The 15,462-nt window shown below is 54.0% G+C and overlaps 4 protein-coding genes across 4 annotated transcripts; 1 reads left to right on the forward strand and 3 right to left on the reverse strand.

The window, feature by feature from the left end:
* Nucleotides 1-2,271: 2,271 nt before the first annotated feature.
* EsH8_VII_000139 (uncharacterized protein) lies at nt 2,272-3,554 on the forward strand (the record flags this gene model as incomplete). The annotated part of the gene is made up of 2 exons (XM_083270272.1): nt 2,272-2,864; nt 3,152-3,554. 2 exons carry the CDS (start codon nt 2,272-2,274, stop codon nt 3,552-3,554), a joined length of 996 nt encoding a protein of 331 aa, XP_083127829.1.
* Nucleotides 3,555-4,038: 484 nt separating this feature from the next.
* Nucleotides 4,039-5,681, reverse strand: EsH8_VII_000140 (uncharacterized protein; the record flags this gene model as incomplete). The annotated part of the gene is made up of 4 exons (XM_083270273.1): nt 4,039-4,512; nt 4,559-4,769; nt 5,021-5,595; nt 5,667-5,681. The coding sequence occupies 4 exons, from the start codon at nt 5,679-5,681 to the stop codon at nt 4,039-4,041; spliced, it is 1,275 nt and encodes a 424-aa protein (XP_083127830.1).
* A 4,582-nt stretch (nt 5,682-10,263) lies between these two features.
* EsH8_VII_000141 (uncharacterized protein) lies at nt 10,264-12,125 on the reverse strand (the record flags this gene model as incomplete). Its single annotated transcript, XM_083270274.1, has 4 exons — nt 10,264-10,381; nt 10,440-10,692; nt 10,758-11,788; nt 11,890-12,125. 4 exons carry the CDS (start codon nt 12,123-12,125, stop codon nt 10,264-10,266), a joined length of 1,638 nt encoding a protein of 545 aa, XP_083127831.1.
* A 1,193-nt stretch (nt 12,126-13,318) lies between these two features.
* EsH8_VII_000142 (uncharacterized protein) lies at nt 13,319-15,220 on the reverse strand (the record flags this gene model as incomplete). The annotated part of the gene is made up of 1 exon (XM_083270275.1): nt 13,319-15,220. One exon carries the CDS (start codon nt 15,218-15,220, stop codon nt 13,319-13,321), a length of 1,902 nt encoding a protein of 633 aa, XP_083127832.1.
* Nucleotides 15,221-15,462: the final 242 nt, after the last annotated feature.

The raw sequence follows: 15,462 nt of genomic DNA on the forward strand, positions 1-15,462 counted from the left end.
CGGACTGCGAAGGTTCAAAACGAGCTATGGCATTCTGTTCCGAGACACTAGATCTGCATGGCCTGAATCGGGGCTAGAGTCTGGGCTTAGCGCCGGATCTGTAGATGGATTTGAGATGGTAGCCAACGGCGAAGGATGCGGGTAACCCCAAGATTGCTTCCGGTATGCACGGCTCAGCTGATGTATGACTTGCATTGCAGGATGCAGGGCGTTTCAGCAAATAACGTGGCGGGCGGGGGAAGGCCCGCACTGTTTCTTTCTTCTTTCTTCTTTTTTCCTGATCCTCTTCGTGCTCGTCTGCATGTTGAGGATAGGCTTGAGATGAAGTCTACGAGAAGGCCAATGTTCTTGCTCATGTGATGGGGACTGTTCAATGGTGGAGTGCAGGATGCATTACTAGGTACCGGGTTCGCGGAGGGTTTGCGGGCGACTAACTGGTCCGAAGCCCAACGTGGTTTGTCTCCAAGACCGAGAGATTAACGCTAGGGTTCCACATAGACTTGTGATATCATCGAACTAGAGAGATAAATCATTAGCAGTTTGGACTTCGACATTAACAAAGGTGTAGTTGCACGTGTTTCCATGTTGGACATGGCGACGTGGGGGAAGTCTGTCAGTTCTCATTCCCAAAGGCCTGAGTTAGCTGCAGCAAGCCAGCCACCTCACAGAGGGTTGCGATGATTGCATGTTACAAAACATCGTGAGTCGGTAAATGGCGTCACACTATTTGCCGGGCTGGTGTTGTTCCCGTTAATGTGATTGGAGGGTTCAGGACACCCGATCTAGCAGATGCAGCTCTTATCGTTGCGCAGCGCTAGGTGGATATGCATATTGCGAGCGTGTTAACCCCTCACCAAAGGTCCTCGAGAGGCCGCCCGTGATCAGAAGTCCATTTCACTAGCGGAATCCACCCCAAGGTATTGAGGTGAGGCCTAAATAGTACCATACCTCCTTCGACGTTGGACATGAAGTGTTTCCCTGTCAATAATTGACCGTTTGGAGCAGATATGCTGTCACATGCCCAAACCCTGGGCAGTAATTCTGCCATCACGGGCAAGTGGGAGCTAAGGGCCAACCTCGAGAGCATGCCACATAGCCCAAGATACATCTCTGAAGAAGAGACTGCAACTTCGACAGCCAAGGCATTGGCATCTGCTACATCAGCTTTCAGGTCTCGTCATTAGAAATGGTTTTTTTCGTACCTGACCTTACAATCCAAAACCCCTAGCAGAACTAGTAGTTGGCGTTAGATCGACTATCCGGCTCCTTGGGCTTCCGCCAGAGAAGACGACGTGGACTTGACAAAGTGAGACTTTGGAACGGTCTCTTGTCAGCAACCTTCTCTCGATGACAGAACGTTCCCGTGTATTTTTTGGGTGCATACATTTTGGGTTCAGGTTCTTCCGCCATAATTGCATTTGCTGGCTCTGGGTTTGGCTACGCAGCGGTCCAAGCACAAAGTCCGAAATCTTAAATGATTGCAACTCATGCCACGAGAAATAAGACAGCATACTGTGAGAGAGCGATTATCGACTCGGGGGTAAAGTCGTCGCTCCAGCCAACAGCAAAGGCATCCGCCTTCGTCTGGTTTTTGTTCGAGACCCCTGCCAGTGCGGCGCGTCTGAGCTGACCTGGTTCGGGCCTCTCCCCGCCATCTTATTGGCCTGCATCTGCAATTGATGGTGTGTGAGGTTGAATTTAGCCTAACCCGACACGTTCTCGGCCTGGCGTGCTGAGATTTAAATAAACGGCGAGCATGAAAGTGGGTGCAAGTAGCCAAACAGCTCGCCGAATACAAGACTACCCAACTCCTCTACCCACTGAAGAATTATCATATCATCACAAACGCAAGAGTATTATTCGGTAGCAAGCCATGGATACCTTCACCTCTGACTCCTCTCAAGCCGGGGTCGCAGCCGGGGTGAGCGATGCATCTCGCAGGATCAGCAATGGCACTTCCATTATCGCCGTAGCGAAATACTCGGACTGATGCGATATGGGGGGTTTTACTTATCTAAGGCCGGCTAACTGCATAAACTCTGATAGGAACGTCCTTGGGACAGGGAAGGGGCAATGGGAAGCAAACATTCGGAAGCTGCATTCAACGACACTTTCTTTTTCCTTGACGCGCTCCTATCGCTCCTACCCCGCAACTCCTCAACCCCTCACCGCCTCCTCACTCTTCTTCACTCACCAATAACGTCCTCCTGGAAGCAACTCCGAGGCCGTCGTCAACACAACACCAGCATCTCTGCCTGATCAATTCCCGCGATGGAGAACAAGGTGCGCGACTTCAATCGCCTTCCCAGGCCGCAGCATACGCCTACTGGCTTGTCGAACCACTGGGTCTTTGTCATACGTCGCGTGCCCTTCAAGCGGCCCAGCGACCTTGTGTTGGCCATCCACCCGCAGAGCTCCTTCATGTATCAAGCTGGTCCAGCACAGATCTTACCGTTGTCCACCGTTTCAGAGAGGGCTGAAGCCTTGATTCCATTCCTCTTCGACATTTTCATCAAATGCAGCGATGACCCCCGTGGTAGACAGCCTGGCGATCCTCAGCCGTTTGCCCCCTGGACCTGGGCCACGGAAGACCCAGAGCTGTCTGCAGCTGTAGAAAATGGACTGAAGCAGCATGGTGTCAGGAAGGATCTTTGCCGAGTGGGAACTTGGTCCGCCAACGAGAAGGCCGTCGTGGACGAAACTTGGTCCAGGCTTTTAGAGATCTTGGCCATGTCAACAGGTCAAGATGGCCAGCCTCTATCCGAGGTCACCCCGGGCGATCGCTCAAGGTGCCACGGCTGTGGTTTGAGCGCCGACATCTTCACAGAAACGCTCAAGCAGTGCTCTGCCTGCAAAAAGGCGTGGTATCACTCGCAGGACTGCCAACGACAGCATTGGAAAAAGCACAAACCGACATGTCTCACCAACCGTGCCAACACAACCGGCTCCTCGGGCTCGTCCGGTAATGCGACCAATTCTAAACTAAATGCACACACGTACTACAACACTGTTGCCCACACGGTACCTGAGGCACAGACGTTGTTGCGTGCTCTCAACCTCAACTATCCCCCATCTCCTTCTGCGCCCGAGGGCACCGCCTAAGCATTCCGGTTCATGATTACGAGCCAAACAGCTAACACGACTATAATAGCAACCCCCTCCGCCGTCTTACCCTCACCGGAAAAGATACACCGGAGAACATACAGCTACTATTTGGGCCGAACTGGCGCAGGGATCTCACACAGCAGCACGAAGAAGCTCGCATCGACATCCTGCTCGATCCACCTCGCGGTTCTCCAAGCTACGCCCTCCATTCAATGCTCGACGACGGTGCCCCGAGTTGGACGCCACGGCCAGCCACCGATGCGGAGAAGCAGACGGTGGCACAGGTCAGGAAGTTGCAGGAGGCGATCCGGAAGAAGGCTGGTGCTGGAAACTCGCCTGCTCGTGAAGACATGGTGGACATTCTGACTTCGTTGGGACCGGATTGGCCTGCGCAACTACCCAACTATCAGCTTGCAGCCAACGCGATGGACCAGGGTGTTCGGAAGTGACAAAACGTCGCTGGCGGGCTAAAAGACTTTGTTGTTTCTCCGGCGTGATGGACCGTATGCGATTGGCTTTGTATCTAATACCCGTGGCATTGTAGTAGTAGGGATCTTACTTGATTGCGTCTGATGGATGTATGTGGTAGCATTAGCAACTCTGCCTGGTGGCAGCCGCAGCAAGTCGGTCCTTTCGTGGCCTATGGTTTATTCCTTGGCAATTTTAATGCTCTTAGGTGCCCTTCGAACCCAACTGCAATGTGAAGATGGCGATGGCACATGGTTGAGGGTTGCGTTAATGACGCATCCCAAGAAAGAAATGTCCTATGTATTTGAAGGACAACCCTCTGGGTCCGGTACCAGATACAATATCAGCAACGACGGAATGGATCCACAAGTATTCAACCCATGGTATTGTTCATCATTAGCACAGTTGACGTGAATCTATCTTCACAGAACATCATCTATCTCATTTCTTCCCATGTTCTTGCAATCATCTCTCCTGCCGCTTCCTTTTAGCCCCAGAGGCATTGGGGCTGACACAAGCCTTATCGGCCGTGTCCTCTTTGGCCTCCATGTTCCCATGACCATCCCAAGTGTATTCGGGTGTCCAGTTGTCCTCAAACATCTGAGAAATCCAGTGCAAGGAGCTTCCGTACGCCTGCGGGTCAGAATGACGGACTTTTACCATGTTAGGCGGCCGACCGATCACAAATAGGGGGAGAAGCTCTTCGCACTCACCATCACTCTTCATCTCCCTCATCTTGATCCACGCCTCCCGACAAAACACCTCCTGGTCTTGGCTCATCCCGGTCCAGAACCACTTGGTGACCCGGTCGCCGAGAAAACTGTCGTCCGCGGCGGAGCAGTCGGGCGCCCGCTTGTAGTAGTGCCAGTGGAGGAGCAGTATGTTCGCGCTCTTCCTCCCGACCTCGAGGTGTCCATCGTACGCGTCGCGCCGCACCCTCTGCTCCTTTAGACTCTGTTAACCTACAAACGAAAAAAGAACGGACGCGCATCGAAAACAAGGAGATCTGGGCTCGCACCTCGGTGTCCGGGCACAGCAGTGCGTCCAGCCGGCGCCGCTCTGTTGTAGCGGCAAGCTCGTGGAGGGCGAAGAACGTGACGAGGTACACGGTCAAGAAGGACGACCGGATTCTCTTGCACGAGAGCTTCTCGAGGCCCTCAATCACTTTTTCATGGTACTTTTGCAGCCGCAGGCTGCTAATGGCGTGGAGCTGCGCGGTGATCATCGGAGGTGTCGGGACCCGGTCGACGAGCGGGTGATTTTCCTCCCGGGCCGGGAGTATCCTGAGACAGCCTGGGCCGTCGTTACGTCGGTCGTATATCCAGGAAGGGTTTATGCCTATGCCTAAAGGTTGAGATAGGTTGTGAGCGTTCGTCACTGGGCGGACACGCTCAAATAACCAGGGGTGAGATAAAGAAAACTGACACTAAATAAAACGCGGACGTACTTACGCAGCGCAAGACGCAGCTTGAAGAAATTTAGCAGGACCCGCCTGTCCATCGAGTACTCGTCCAGACTGTTGTAGTACTCTAGCGTCTGCTGGTAGTGGTCCAAGATGACGCGATGCGTGTCGCCCCTACGGGCCTGCTCCTCCCAGCTCCTGACGGCGTACGTCTCCACGTAGTCGACGAAGCACCTACGCGCCTCGTTGATGCTGGCGAGGGCGAACGGCCGGAGAAACGTCTCCTTTTTCTTGCCATTCGCGTCGTTGAGCCATTTGTAATGCACTTGGTCGCCCTCCCTCGGCTTGAACTCTCGCACGCGGACGGTCATGGGCACCGTGCAGACCCCGCGCATCATGATATGGATCTCGGCGACCTCGTTGCTCGCCCAGCCACGGAGGTCTGCCATGGCTTCGGGCCGATCCCACCGTTTCGTGATGCCCTGGTCGTACGGGCTGTACAAGACGACGTCGGCGAGCTTGGTGCGGATGCAGGGCAGCCTGTGCAACCGTCGAGACGGCTTGGCGATACTCGTACATGTGAGGCAGGGACCTTGCCAATCTTCTGGGTTGATGTCGCACTGCGCCGTGGTCAGGCTGTCCGCACCATGCCAGGATCACAACATGGGGGGAGGGGTTGTGGCCAACCTACCTTGAGCCTCTGCATTCGGCACCGGATGCAGGCGCTTAGCCTTCGGGTTTCTGTCAAGGATTGGCGGTCTTCGGAAGTCATGACCCGCTTGGACCGGCGGACTGGTTCTGCCTCATCGTCCGGCCCGAGGGCGAGAGCCACGACGTCGGCCTTGCGTTGGAGAGCCCTCCCTTCGCATGGTTTGTTTACCTTTTGGTGCTTCTTGGGTCTGGCTGGGGTTGCTGTGCCGCCTGGAATGATTTGGAGAGGCAACCGGGGTTCGCAATTCTGTTGGAGTTGATCTCTCAATGCAATAGGCCCCACCCACGAGGATGTTGCGTCACTGTGAGGGGTGCCCTCGATACCTTGGGATGAGTACAGTGTGACCGGTAATTGTTGCTTACTTGTGAAACTGCACACATTGGGGGTTGGTAAGCCCGTGCCCACCTCCTGGTTGGCATCGGCTTCTCCCGATATTACTATCGGTCTGCCAACTGTTCCCAGACGCCTGTCGGGCCTCGTTGTCAAAGGCGAAGATGTAGACTGCAGAAGCCCCGGAGGGGAAGAGTTCGCATTGGGGCTAGACGAGTCGGATGTTGGGGCTTTTCTCGCCGAAGATGGAATGAGCAATCCTGCCCAAGGTGGTATAGACCCGTTTGGCAACCGCCAGTCGTGCATGGTTCCGCTGTGACTTATTGTTTCGCCATGTCCCAATTTATCATTCATGTAGTATTGCGATTGGGTTGGATCAGCTTGAACATGGTCCATCTGCGGCGGCTGGGCTGCCGGGTTGAGCAATTGCTGACATTCCGGGAGGACAGCGTGTGGCTGATGAGTTGGCCATAACGCCCCGTCAATGTTCCCATCCGTAGCGTAGGCATGAACTGCTACATCTCCGGGCCTGCATTCGTTCCCGTTGTGTGATTTCGGCTCGAATCCTCCGAGATGTTGGTAAAAGTCGCCGAGTGGTCCATAGAGCTCCAGGGGTTTGTTCAGAGTATCAGAGTATCCGGGTACACCTCCAAAATACTCTGAGTGGCCCTTGAGCAGCAGTTGCTCGTTCTGGCCAAAGTAATATGCAGGCCATAGTGGGACGACGTCGCTGGCAATTGACTTGATACTCGAGGTTTCCGTTAGCCACGTGGCCCATCTGACTCTGTCTATGACGCATCATTATGATGCTAGGTACTATAGGACCTTCAAAAGCAGATGTAGCAGAAACTGGATCCCACTTACCAAAGGCGGCGGTGTCGCGGGCTCGTACGACGCATCATGGGCTTCTATCTCCGTCATCCTGGACGGCAACCAAACTGTCGGGACACTGAACTACAAGGTGGGTTTCGTTGGTCAGCAACTAACACGGCATGGACCATGGTGTCGGTGCGGAGGGGGTGTGCATACCCGAACACGACCTTTGGGTTTTGGTAGCAAGGATAATAGGCGGACAATAATATGATCAGCCTATCATCTCCCCGGATTTGGGCCGATTCAGTGTTGTTCCGACAAATGCAGGCAAAAGGATTGAGTGATGCAGAGAGACAGATTCGGTTGCCGGTCCCTGAACGAACAATAATCTGTACTCAGACGAGACACACGAACGAAAAAACGAACCCTCGAGATATCAAGCTCCTCTTGTAATATGGCTTTTCACCTTGGCAGCCCCCGGCAGATGATCAACACCATCGTCACCAACATTGCGCTTAGATTCCTCTCCATTTACGTCCGTGTGGCCCTTCCAGCTGTTAGCCAGTTTTCTTCTTCGGGGTTCCTCACCCACCCGGGCGAAAACGAGTTCACCAATGATGTCCCCGCCCCCAGGTTGTGCCCGTGTCATATCCCAGAGTCGTGCCGTGTCCGTTCGCATACGCATCTCCAGGGCTGAGCGAATGCGAAGAATGCTACGGTACGGCAAGCGATGTACTGAGGCGTGGCAGGTCCCGGGCAACAAACGAGGCGACTGCGGGGGTTCGGGTCGTTTCCGTCGCTTCTGGTGAAGTCAGAAGGCCTTTTGACGCGCCCTATTGAGGGGGGGTTGGTGGTACATGAGGAATAAGAAATTCCAGCAACTCTCGTTACGCCCGAGCCGGACTCGGGACCAATCCCGCAAAGTTCACCATCGGGGCCTTGTCGCACCAGAGTCCGCTCCATGAACGGGTTCCCGCCGGTTTCGCAGCAACAACCCCAAGGACAATATCGGAAAGTGGTAGCTGTTCATATTGTACCCCTAATGCGATTTCGTTCCGCGTATTTTAGCAGTATGAATCTCTCCATTCTTCTCGTCGTGCTGTGAAGTAGCTTTTAAAGCAAAGGCGCGCGAGACGAGTCACTTCAGCTTGGCTTAAATCAATGTCCCGTTGGGTTCATCTCAAATATCATGGTTCATGCTTTCCAGATTCAATCCTAGAAAAAGCCGGTGCGTTGCGTGCCTCTGGTACCGTCCATTTCTGGGGCCTGGCCGACTAAAGCAGATTGGCAAAGATGAAAGAGTTATCCTTCACGCTGAATCAGTCAAGCGAATAATTCCCGACGCCTGAACGCAAATCGCTCTCGATCCTAATCGTCAATCTGATAACCAAAGACTTTGTTTTTTCCTGGAGATGCAAACCCCATGTGGCCAATCTACACAAGGTGCCCGGGACGAGCAAGCATGCATGCCGCAGTATAGACCAGCCACTTGGGTTTCCACTGGTTCTCAACGGAGGCCCTCCGGCGATTGGAGGCATGCGATGGAAGCATTGGCCCAAGTCAGTTTCGATTCTTCTGGTGGGAAGCCGTGATGCAGGGTAACCAGTGATCGATGCGGTTCTCGCTGAGCGATTATGCAGCCGGTATGCCGTATGCAGAAAATATTTCTGCCACACGCAGCCTCGACTACTTTGGGGTAGACGATCTGCCCCCCAACGCCCCCAAACTCTTGTGATTTGCTCATCACAAATTTCTTGCTCACCTTGCATTCTTAGTTCGCCCCAGTCAGGTAGCGTATGAGGAAACCTCGGAATGCACGAAATGCCTCGGGCGTTATACTCGGCCATGATTACTTTACTCTGAACTAGAACCCGGGAGTGCGTCATGTGTGTTGTCTGCTGCATATTCCCAACCTGATTCAATCCCGAGCGGTCCGTTTCAACCAATGTTTTTTCATACCTTCTGCAGGTGTGCTTCTCGTTCCGTGTCAAGGTGGGTTGACAACGATATCTTACGGCCGTAGGGCCGCACACGTAGGCCAGACCCCAACGGCCAAACTGTACTTTTCTGCATCAACGGACGGAGATTTGGCCAAATACCGGCTTAAACATCAACAGGAGGAAACGGCTTGATATTACACTAGCCCGAAAAGGCACGCAATCGCGTTTTTCGTCTTTCGCTTGCAACTGTACGGAGCTTGGGTGCAGAATCGACAAGGCTTGGCGGGCCGCACCAAGGCTCGGGGCGTCCCTTGCCTGCGTGTTTGTTCCAACATCCCTCGCTTTCCTTTCCCCATCAGGCAAGATCCTGAAAACACTCTGTGTTGGCTGAAATACCACCGAAAGCAAGTATTTTCTCCTTCACTTCTGCCAAATCCCGGGATGTCAATAAATCTGTTTTGCGTGTCAGTATTTGCCTCTTTGCTCTAGGAAAGGTTATTCCGCACAGCCAGCCTGATGAGTTCCAGAGTCCGCTGATAATTTACACATTGGCTGGGATCGCACATTCACAGTTGCTAATGGCCAACCTGCCATAGCATGGCCACTCCATGAGAATATGGTTGGGTCAGGAGTGCCGCAGAGGCCTGTGAGCGCGTCATCGGATTAAACCCATCACTGTGACACTGCATCGGCCAGCAAGCACTGCGGGCTGATTATACGGCCGTAAGTTTCTCGCAAAGGTGACTCGCAGCTGCATCCAACTCTGGCAACTGTCAATGCAGCGGGGGGGAGATAAGAAATCTCACAGAATTTAGAAGGGCTGAAAGGGACAGCAGACAGCAGCGGGAGGCCCGTGGTACTACAACCAAATCCTTCCGTCCATGTGGGTTGCCGAATCCGTTCCAGAGCACTGAGGAAAAGCCAAAATGTCCGCTGATGCTCTTCTGCAGCGTGCGCGACGCCAACGCCGACGCCTCGCTTTCGCTTCCTATCGACGGGGCAATATGTATCCCTGACAATCAGACAAGGCCAGCCCATCAATCCGACTACAGGTGCTAGGTGGCGTAAGTAGTGGTAACTATCTGTCTTGTTTGCTTGTTTCCGAGTCTGCCCAGACATACTACGTGGCCCATCCGCACCTGACGGTGTCACCTCTAATGCATACACGCGGCCCCCAGAGAGATCTAGCTGGCCTCAGTGCATGGTTTTGTGCGAGCTGTATACAGCTCTCCGTCTTATGCGGCGTCGCGTACAGCTTTCTAGTGAGGAGCATTTAGGCATGATAAAAGTTTCTGACCCGGGCTCACCTTGTTACGACGGACTCACTTAATACGACCTAGCCTGTTGGCATAAGATGCAAGGTACGAATGCGATCAAACTTTACTGGTGCTAGTACTGTAAGCCAGATTGGTTCATATTTACACATGGCAGCGGTCGAGACTTCTCCCCATGCACCAATATTACAAGGATGAGCAGAATCCCTGTTGACTATTTCACTGCTGCTCCGACTTTTGCAGGTTGACCAAGTTCTGCGTAGCTGTCTGCGTCTTGTGGAATCGCCACGGCTTGATCTTCCGCTCGAAGAGCTCGTCCAGCTCGGCTGCGGAGCGCCTGTGACAAACATTGTTAGAACAACACATCTCCACTCGGGCCCGGGTCGCCAACTTACCCAGCAGTATCGGGGATCAGAAGCCACATGCCAATCGTAAAGGGGAGGCCGACGCCGGCGTAGAACCACCCCGTCTTCAGACCCCAGTTCCATTTGTTGGCGTTGACCATGTACGGCACCAAGACGTTCATCACGATGCCGATAACGCAGGTGCAGGCGGCGCCAAAACCGGCGGTATAGGGACGGAGCCGCTGCGAAGAGATCTCGCCGATGAAACCCCAGCCGGCTGCACCGCTGGACGTCATGCCGATGTCTAGTTGGGATTCCCCGTCAGTTACGAGTATTAGATGGAGCAGGGAGGATAGCATAACCACGTACTCCAGAAGCAAGCAAAGAGCACGAAGACATACGTCGACGCCCCGACCTGCTTGGTCACGCCGATGATGCCGATAACCACGCACGACGCCCACGAGAGCGTAATTCCGCCGCACCCAATCCACCTCCTCCCCAGGCGATCGGCCAGAAAGATGGTGACGATGATGGTGGCGATGTTGATCGAGGACGTTATGCACTTGATGAGGAACGGGTCCTGCAACCCCGCCTGTTGGAAAAAGTACGTGCCAAAGGTCGCAAAGAGCGTGAGGCCGATGAACTGCTGCGACAGGTTCGTCCACAGCGACACCAGCGTCCGCAGCCCGTCGGTGCCCCGGAAGATAGCGTGCCACTTCTCGCGCTTCTGCTCTGCGGCCACGGCGCGCTCGTGCTCGTACGTCATCAGGAGCGCCGCGTACTGCCGTTCGAGGTCGAAGCCGGGGACCCCACGGTTCAGCCAGACAAGGCACTTTTTCGCGCGCACCTCGTTGCCGCGGTTGACGCACCACGCCGGCGACTCGGGCAGGAAGATGTAGATGAGGAGCATCAGCCCGATTTGCGCCCACTGTGTGTAAATCGGGTTGAGGTAGTTATACGGGTCGTTTCGGTTCAGGTTCTGCAGGGCGACGTGCGCGAAGAAGGTGCCGACGGTCCACCAGAAGGAGTAGCACATCAGCAAGCCGCCCCTGATCCGCACGGGAGCTACCTCTGCGATGTAGATGGGCAGGGTCGACTGGAGGCACCCCACGCCGACCCCGGCGAGTAGCTTGCCGACGAGCCAGATGGGCCAGGTGCGCGCGAGGCTCTCGACCATGACGCTGATGGCGAGGACGAGCCAGAAGGTGTACATGGCGACCTTGCGGCCGAAACGGGAGGATATAAATGGGATGGCCGTCATGCCGATCACCTGGCCGACTGACATGATGGAGGACCAGCCCGAGAGGATGGGCGAGTCGAGGTAGGGCTTCCCCGATGCGTCGGTCATAGTTGCGAATTGGCGGACGAAGCCTTTGTTGGCGACAATGCTGGCGTTCATGCTGTTTGGTTCCGTGTCAGTATTGTTTGGGCAGAGCCTGCGAAAGTGTCTTGCGATGCTTCGGGCTTTGGGATACTGCGAAAGGCGGCAAGTCAAACGTACCCGATCTGATAGCCATCAGTGGCGGCGCTGAAGGCCGCGACAAAGCATGACGCTGTCGCGACTTTGAATAACTTGACCGTCTCCCAGATGGACAAAGTCTCGTAGCCCGAGATGGTTTGGCCTCGAAGAGCAGCGTTAACGGCAGCGTCGCTGGACTTTGAGTCACCCTCAGGAGGATCTTCAATGTAGTCCACATTACCCCCTTTGCTTCCGGTGTTTTGATGTAAAGTTGCCATATTCGAAAGATGGAGTCTGTTGAGGCCAGACAGTTCCTGGACATGAAGGCACAGAGAGGCGACACTTTGAGATATCAAGACTGATGTCTCGCCTTTTTACTCATTGGTCATCGGCATACAATGTCACGAAGGGCCCGAACTCTGCCGAGATGTCGTTCCAGGCCGTGTTGGGCCTGTCTAACATGCCATGGGTTTGACGTTTCCGACAGCTCGGTCACAGACGACGTGACCGTAATGGTCAGATATTCGTCCCAAAAGAAGTTTAGTCTGCTGAAGGAAATGATAGCGCTCTCGTGTCCGTATCTCGGGGATTCCCTATACCCCGAGAATATGACCATGGGTAGTCTGGGGAATGGGGACCCCGCAAACACCATATGAAGGTGATCCGGGGTAAACTGACGCGCTGGGGCAAAATAGGCCGAGGAGACTAGTCTATATCGGTGGAAAACGTGGTTGATTGCGGGGTTTGCCAAAGCTTTAATTTGTCCTAGCATAGTTCAATCGTAGGCTCGAGGTCATCTGGAAGGTAGGTAAGCCAATGTAGTATTTGTTCCGGAAATCTTGGACGAAGGATCATGCGTATCCCCCGTATTGCGTATACGGGAGCTTCCTATTGGTACACGCTCCGGAGCGGGTATACCTCCAAGGTCACTTCCATACTGCCACGGGTGGCAGCCTCACAAAGAACCTCTGATTGGGCATGGTTACGAAAAAGTTTCCGAAAATTCCACAAGATCCTCACGGTGTCTCCCAAAATTGAGACTACGGCCGTTGTTTACTGACTGGTGATTGGATCACGGGTTTTTCTTGTATGGGAGGCTTGGAAATGAGGCTTACAACTAGCGTTAGCCAATATTAGCTATGGTATTCTCAACTAAGCCCAAGTGTGTGCGGAAATATGGCGAACATTTCCTTTCCACTTCTTATTTGGAAGTATTCGTTATCGAGTAACTACTCTCTTAGCGTTGTATACTATGACCAAGCCTCCCACCTTAAAGCGGAATGATCGCTCAACGGAGGATAGCCCCCATGTAGCTTTTATAGCAGATTCAAAGTGAAATATAAAACGATATATGTCTAGATGACGTGATTCGTAATTGTATTGTGAGAGATTACGCAACGAACCAATGACTAACACGCGTTTCTTCCAAGAAAGATACATGAATGATGTAACCATACTACGGTCAGCGCCATCAAGTACCATTGGCCGGTTGCTTGTATTCCACCCCGTCGATGACCGTAGTCAGCGTCCCATTGGCGTTGAAAATGTTCAGCTCGGCATCAATCACCAAATGGAAACCCCCGGGGCCCGTCTTCTTCGTGGCATTCACCACACCTGTCTGGACAATGTCAGAAACCCAGTCGACCTGGTTTGTCCAGAAATTCGGCAACAGGATCTTGACAGTCACATCCTCGTGCCCATTAAGCACGTGGTCCCCGTCATCAGAGTAGTCGCTGTAGTTCACCGAAACACTTCCCAACCCGCTGACACTGGTAGAGTCTGGGGTGATGCTTACGTCAGCGACGCCAGACACCTTGCCACGGAGTGTGTAGTTTCCAGGTTTGACTGTGAACTGAGCCGGGACTGTTGCACCTGGGGGAAACGGTGTCGCCCAGGGGATTGTATCAGGAATCTTGTAAACTGGAGCCGGGCTCGTGGGCTTGTGACTGGTGCGGTGCGCCAGCATCACGCGGTACTCTCGCCCGCCTTGGGCCGTAGACTTTGGGCAAGGAAGGGGATTGCTGTTTCCGCATGAGGGAGAGACGACGAGAGCTTGCCAATAGGTGATCTTGGTCCCGTCCAGGGAGAAAGCTGGGTCCGCCCTGCCATTCCAGTTGGGGTCGTTGATAGCGCCATTTCCGCCGTCACCTGCAGCAGCATTGATCTGCTGACCATAGTAATCACCACGATCGCCGTAGCGGTCAATCAAGATAGGCTGGAAGAACCGGCGAGGGCCGTTGTTACGCGTTGAGGAGGCGACAGTGACCGCCACCAGGTCGATCAGCGGTGGGATCCCTCGCATGCCTGACATCCACATCTGGCGGTCTGTACCGCGCGTGTCCATGGCGATGAACCAGTCGTTGTCTGCAGAGAAGGCCATGGGGTCTGCATACTCAGGGTGGCTGGTGATTCGGCGGACGGCACCAGTTTCGAGGTGCACGGCAAAAAGGTCGATATTTGTGGACTCGACTGGGTTGCCGATGTAAGTGACTTCATCACCGTTGCCACTGAATCCTCGAAGTTCGCCAACCGTGATGGCATCGTCGTGTATTTCAAGCTCAGTGCCGTTGGCGTTGACGGTGATGGGATTCATTCTTGTCGGGTCAACTAGGAGATTCACGTCAACCAGATCGTAGCGGGGGGCGAGAGGCTCGCCGACAACGGGATCGGCATTGAACTCGAGGCGTCCGATGTAGGCAAACTGGCCGCCGTCGTTGGTGAAGGAGCTCCAGCCCATGTGGACATCATCCGGATGAAGGCGAAGCTCGCGTGGGCTGCCGCCCTTTCCAGAGCCATCGGCTGCGGTGTTCCAGTGGATTGGGTAAATGTACGTCTTATTCGGGGTGCATGCTTCACTCTCAAGGAGTTCGCCGCCGCAGTCGAGGATGTTGTGGCCCCAGAGTGCCTTATCACCGCTTCGGAAGACGTGCGGATAGTCTCGCTGAGGATCGAGTGCGACTGCGTTAGCAGCAGGGACACCGCAGCTAAGGCACTTCCACGGATCCCCGTTGGTAAAGTTGGTACCGTCCGCCTTGATGAGGATAACCTGCTCACCGGCGTAGATGCTTGCTGGATCAGGGGCGGCAGGAGCCCCAACAAAATTGACGTTGACGATGACGTTGTTGCCATCCGGAGTGAAGTCTCCGGCTTGAAACTCTCCCACAGCTATGTCGATGCAGCCAGTTCCGTGTGGGTTGATGGCTGCGGTGCAGGCTCCTTCCGTGGTGGGAGCTACAGGTGGCAGCGGAAGCTCGATGATTTGGAAAGCCTCCTGCTCAGGGGGGGATGAAATAGACTCTGCCGTGCTGAGGCCCGCACTCAGTGCTAGAGCGAGGGTGGTAGCTAGCATCTTGGAAGTGTTGAAATTCAGCATGTTGGGATCAATGATGGACACTTCCGAGCTGGCGATCCGATTTGTAGTTGATGTCTGAAGATAGTCGAAGCTGAATTAGAAGCTAGCATTTAGAGGGATACCATGATATTTATATTGGTTCTACGATACACACATCTCCGTAGATCTCACTACTATTGTCGAGGTTTTGGTTGCAGGCTGGTAGTGTGGTTAAAACTGGGGTTACGGGATACGGAATACGGCTCGTTACGACCCAAGATTTA

Source organism: Colletotrichum jinshuiense, chromosome 7, assembly GCF_051148585.1.
Source record: "Colletotrichum jinshuiense chromosome 7, complete sequence".
NCBI classification, from domain to species: Eukaryota; Fungi; Ascomycota; class Sordariomycetes; order Glomerellales; family Glomerellaceae; genus Colletotrichum; species Colletotrichum jinshuiense.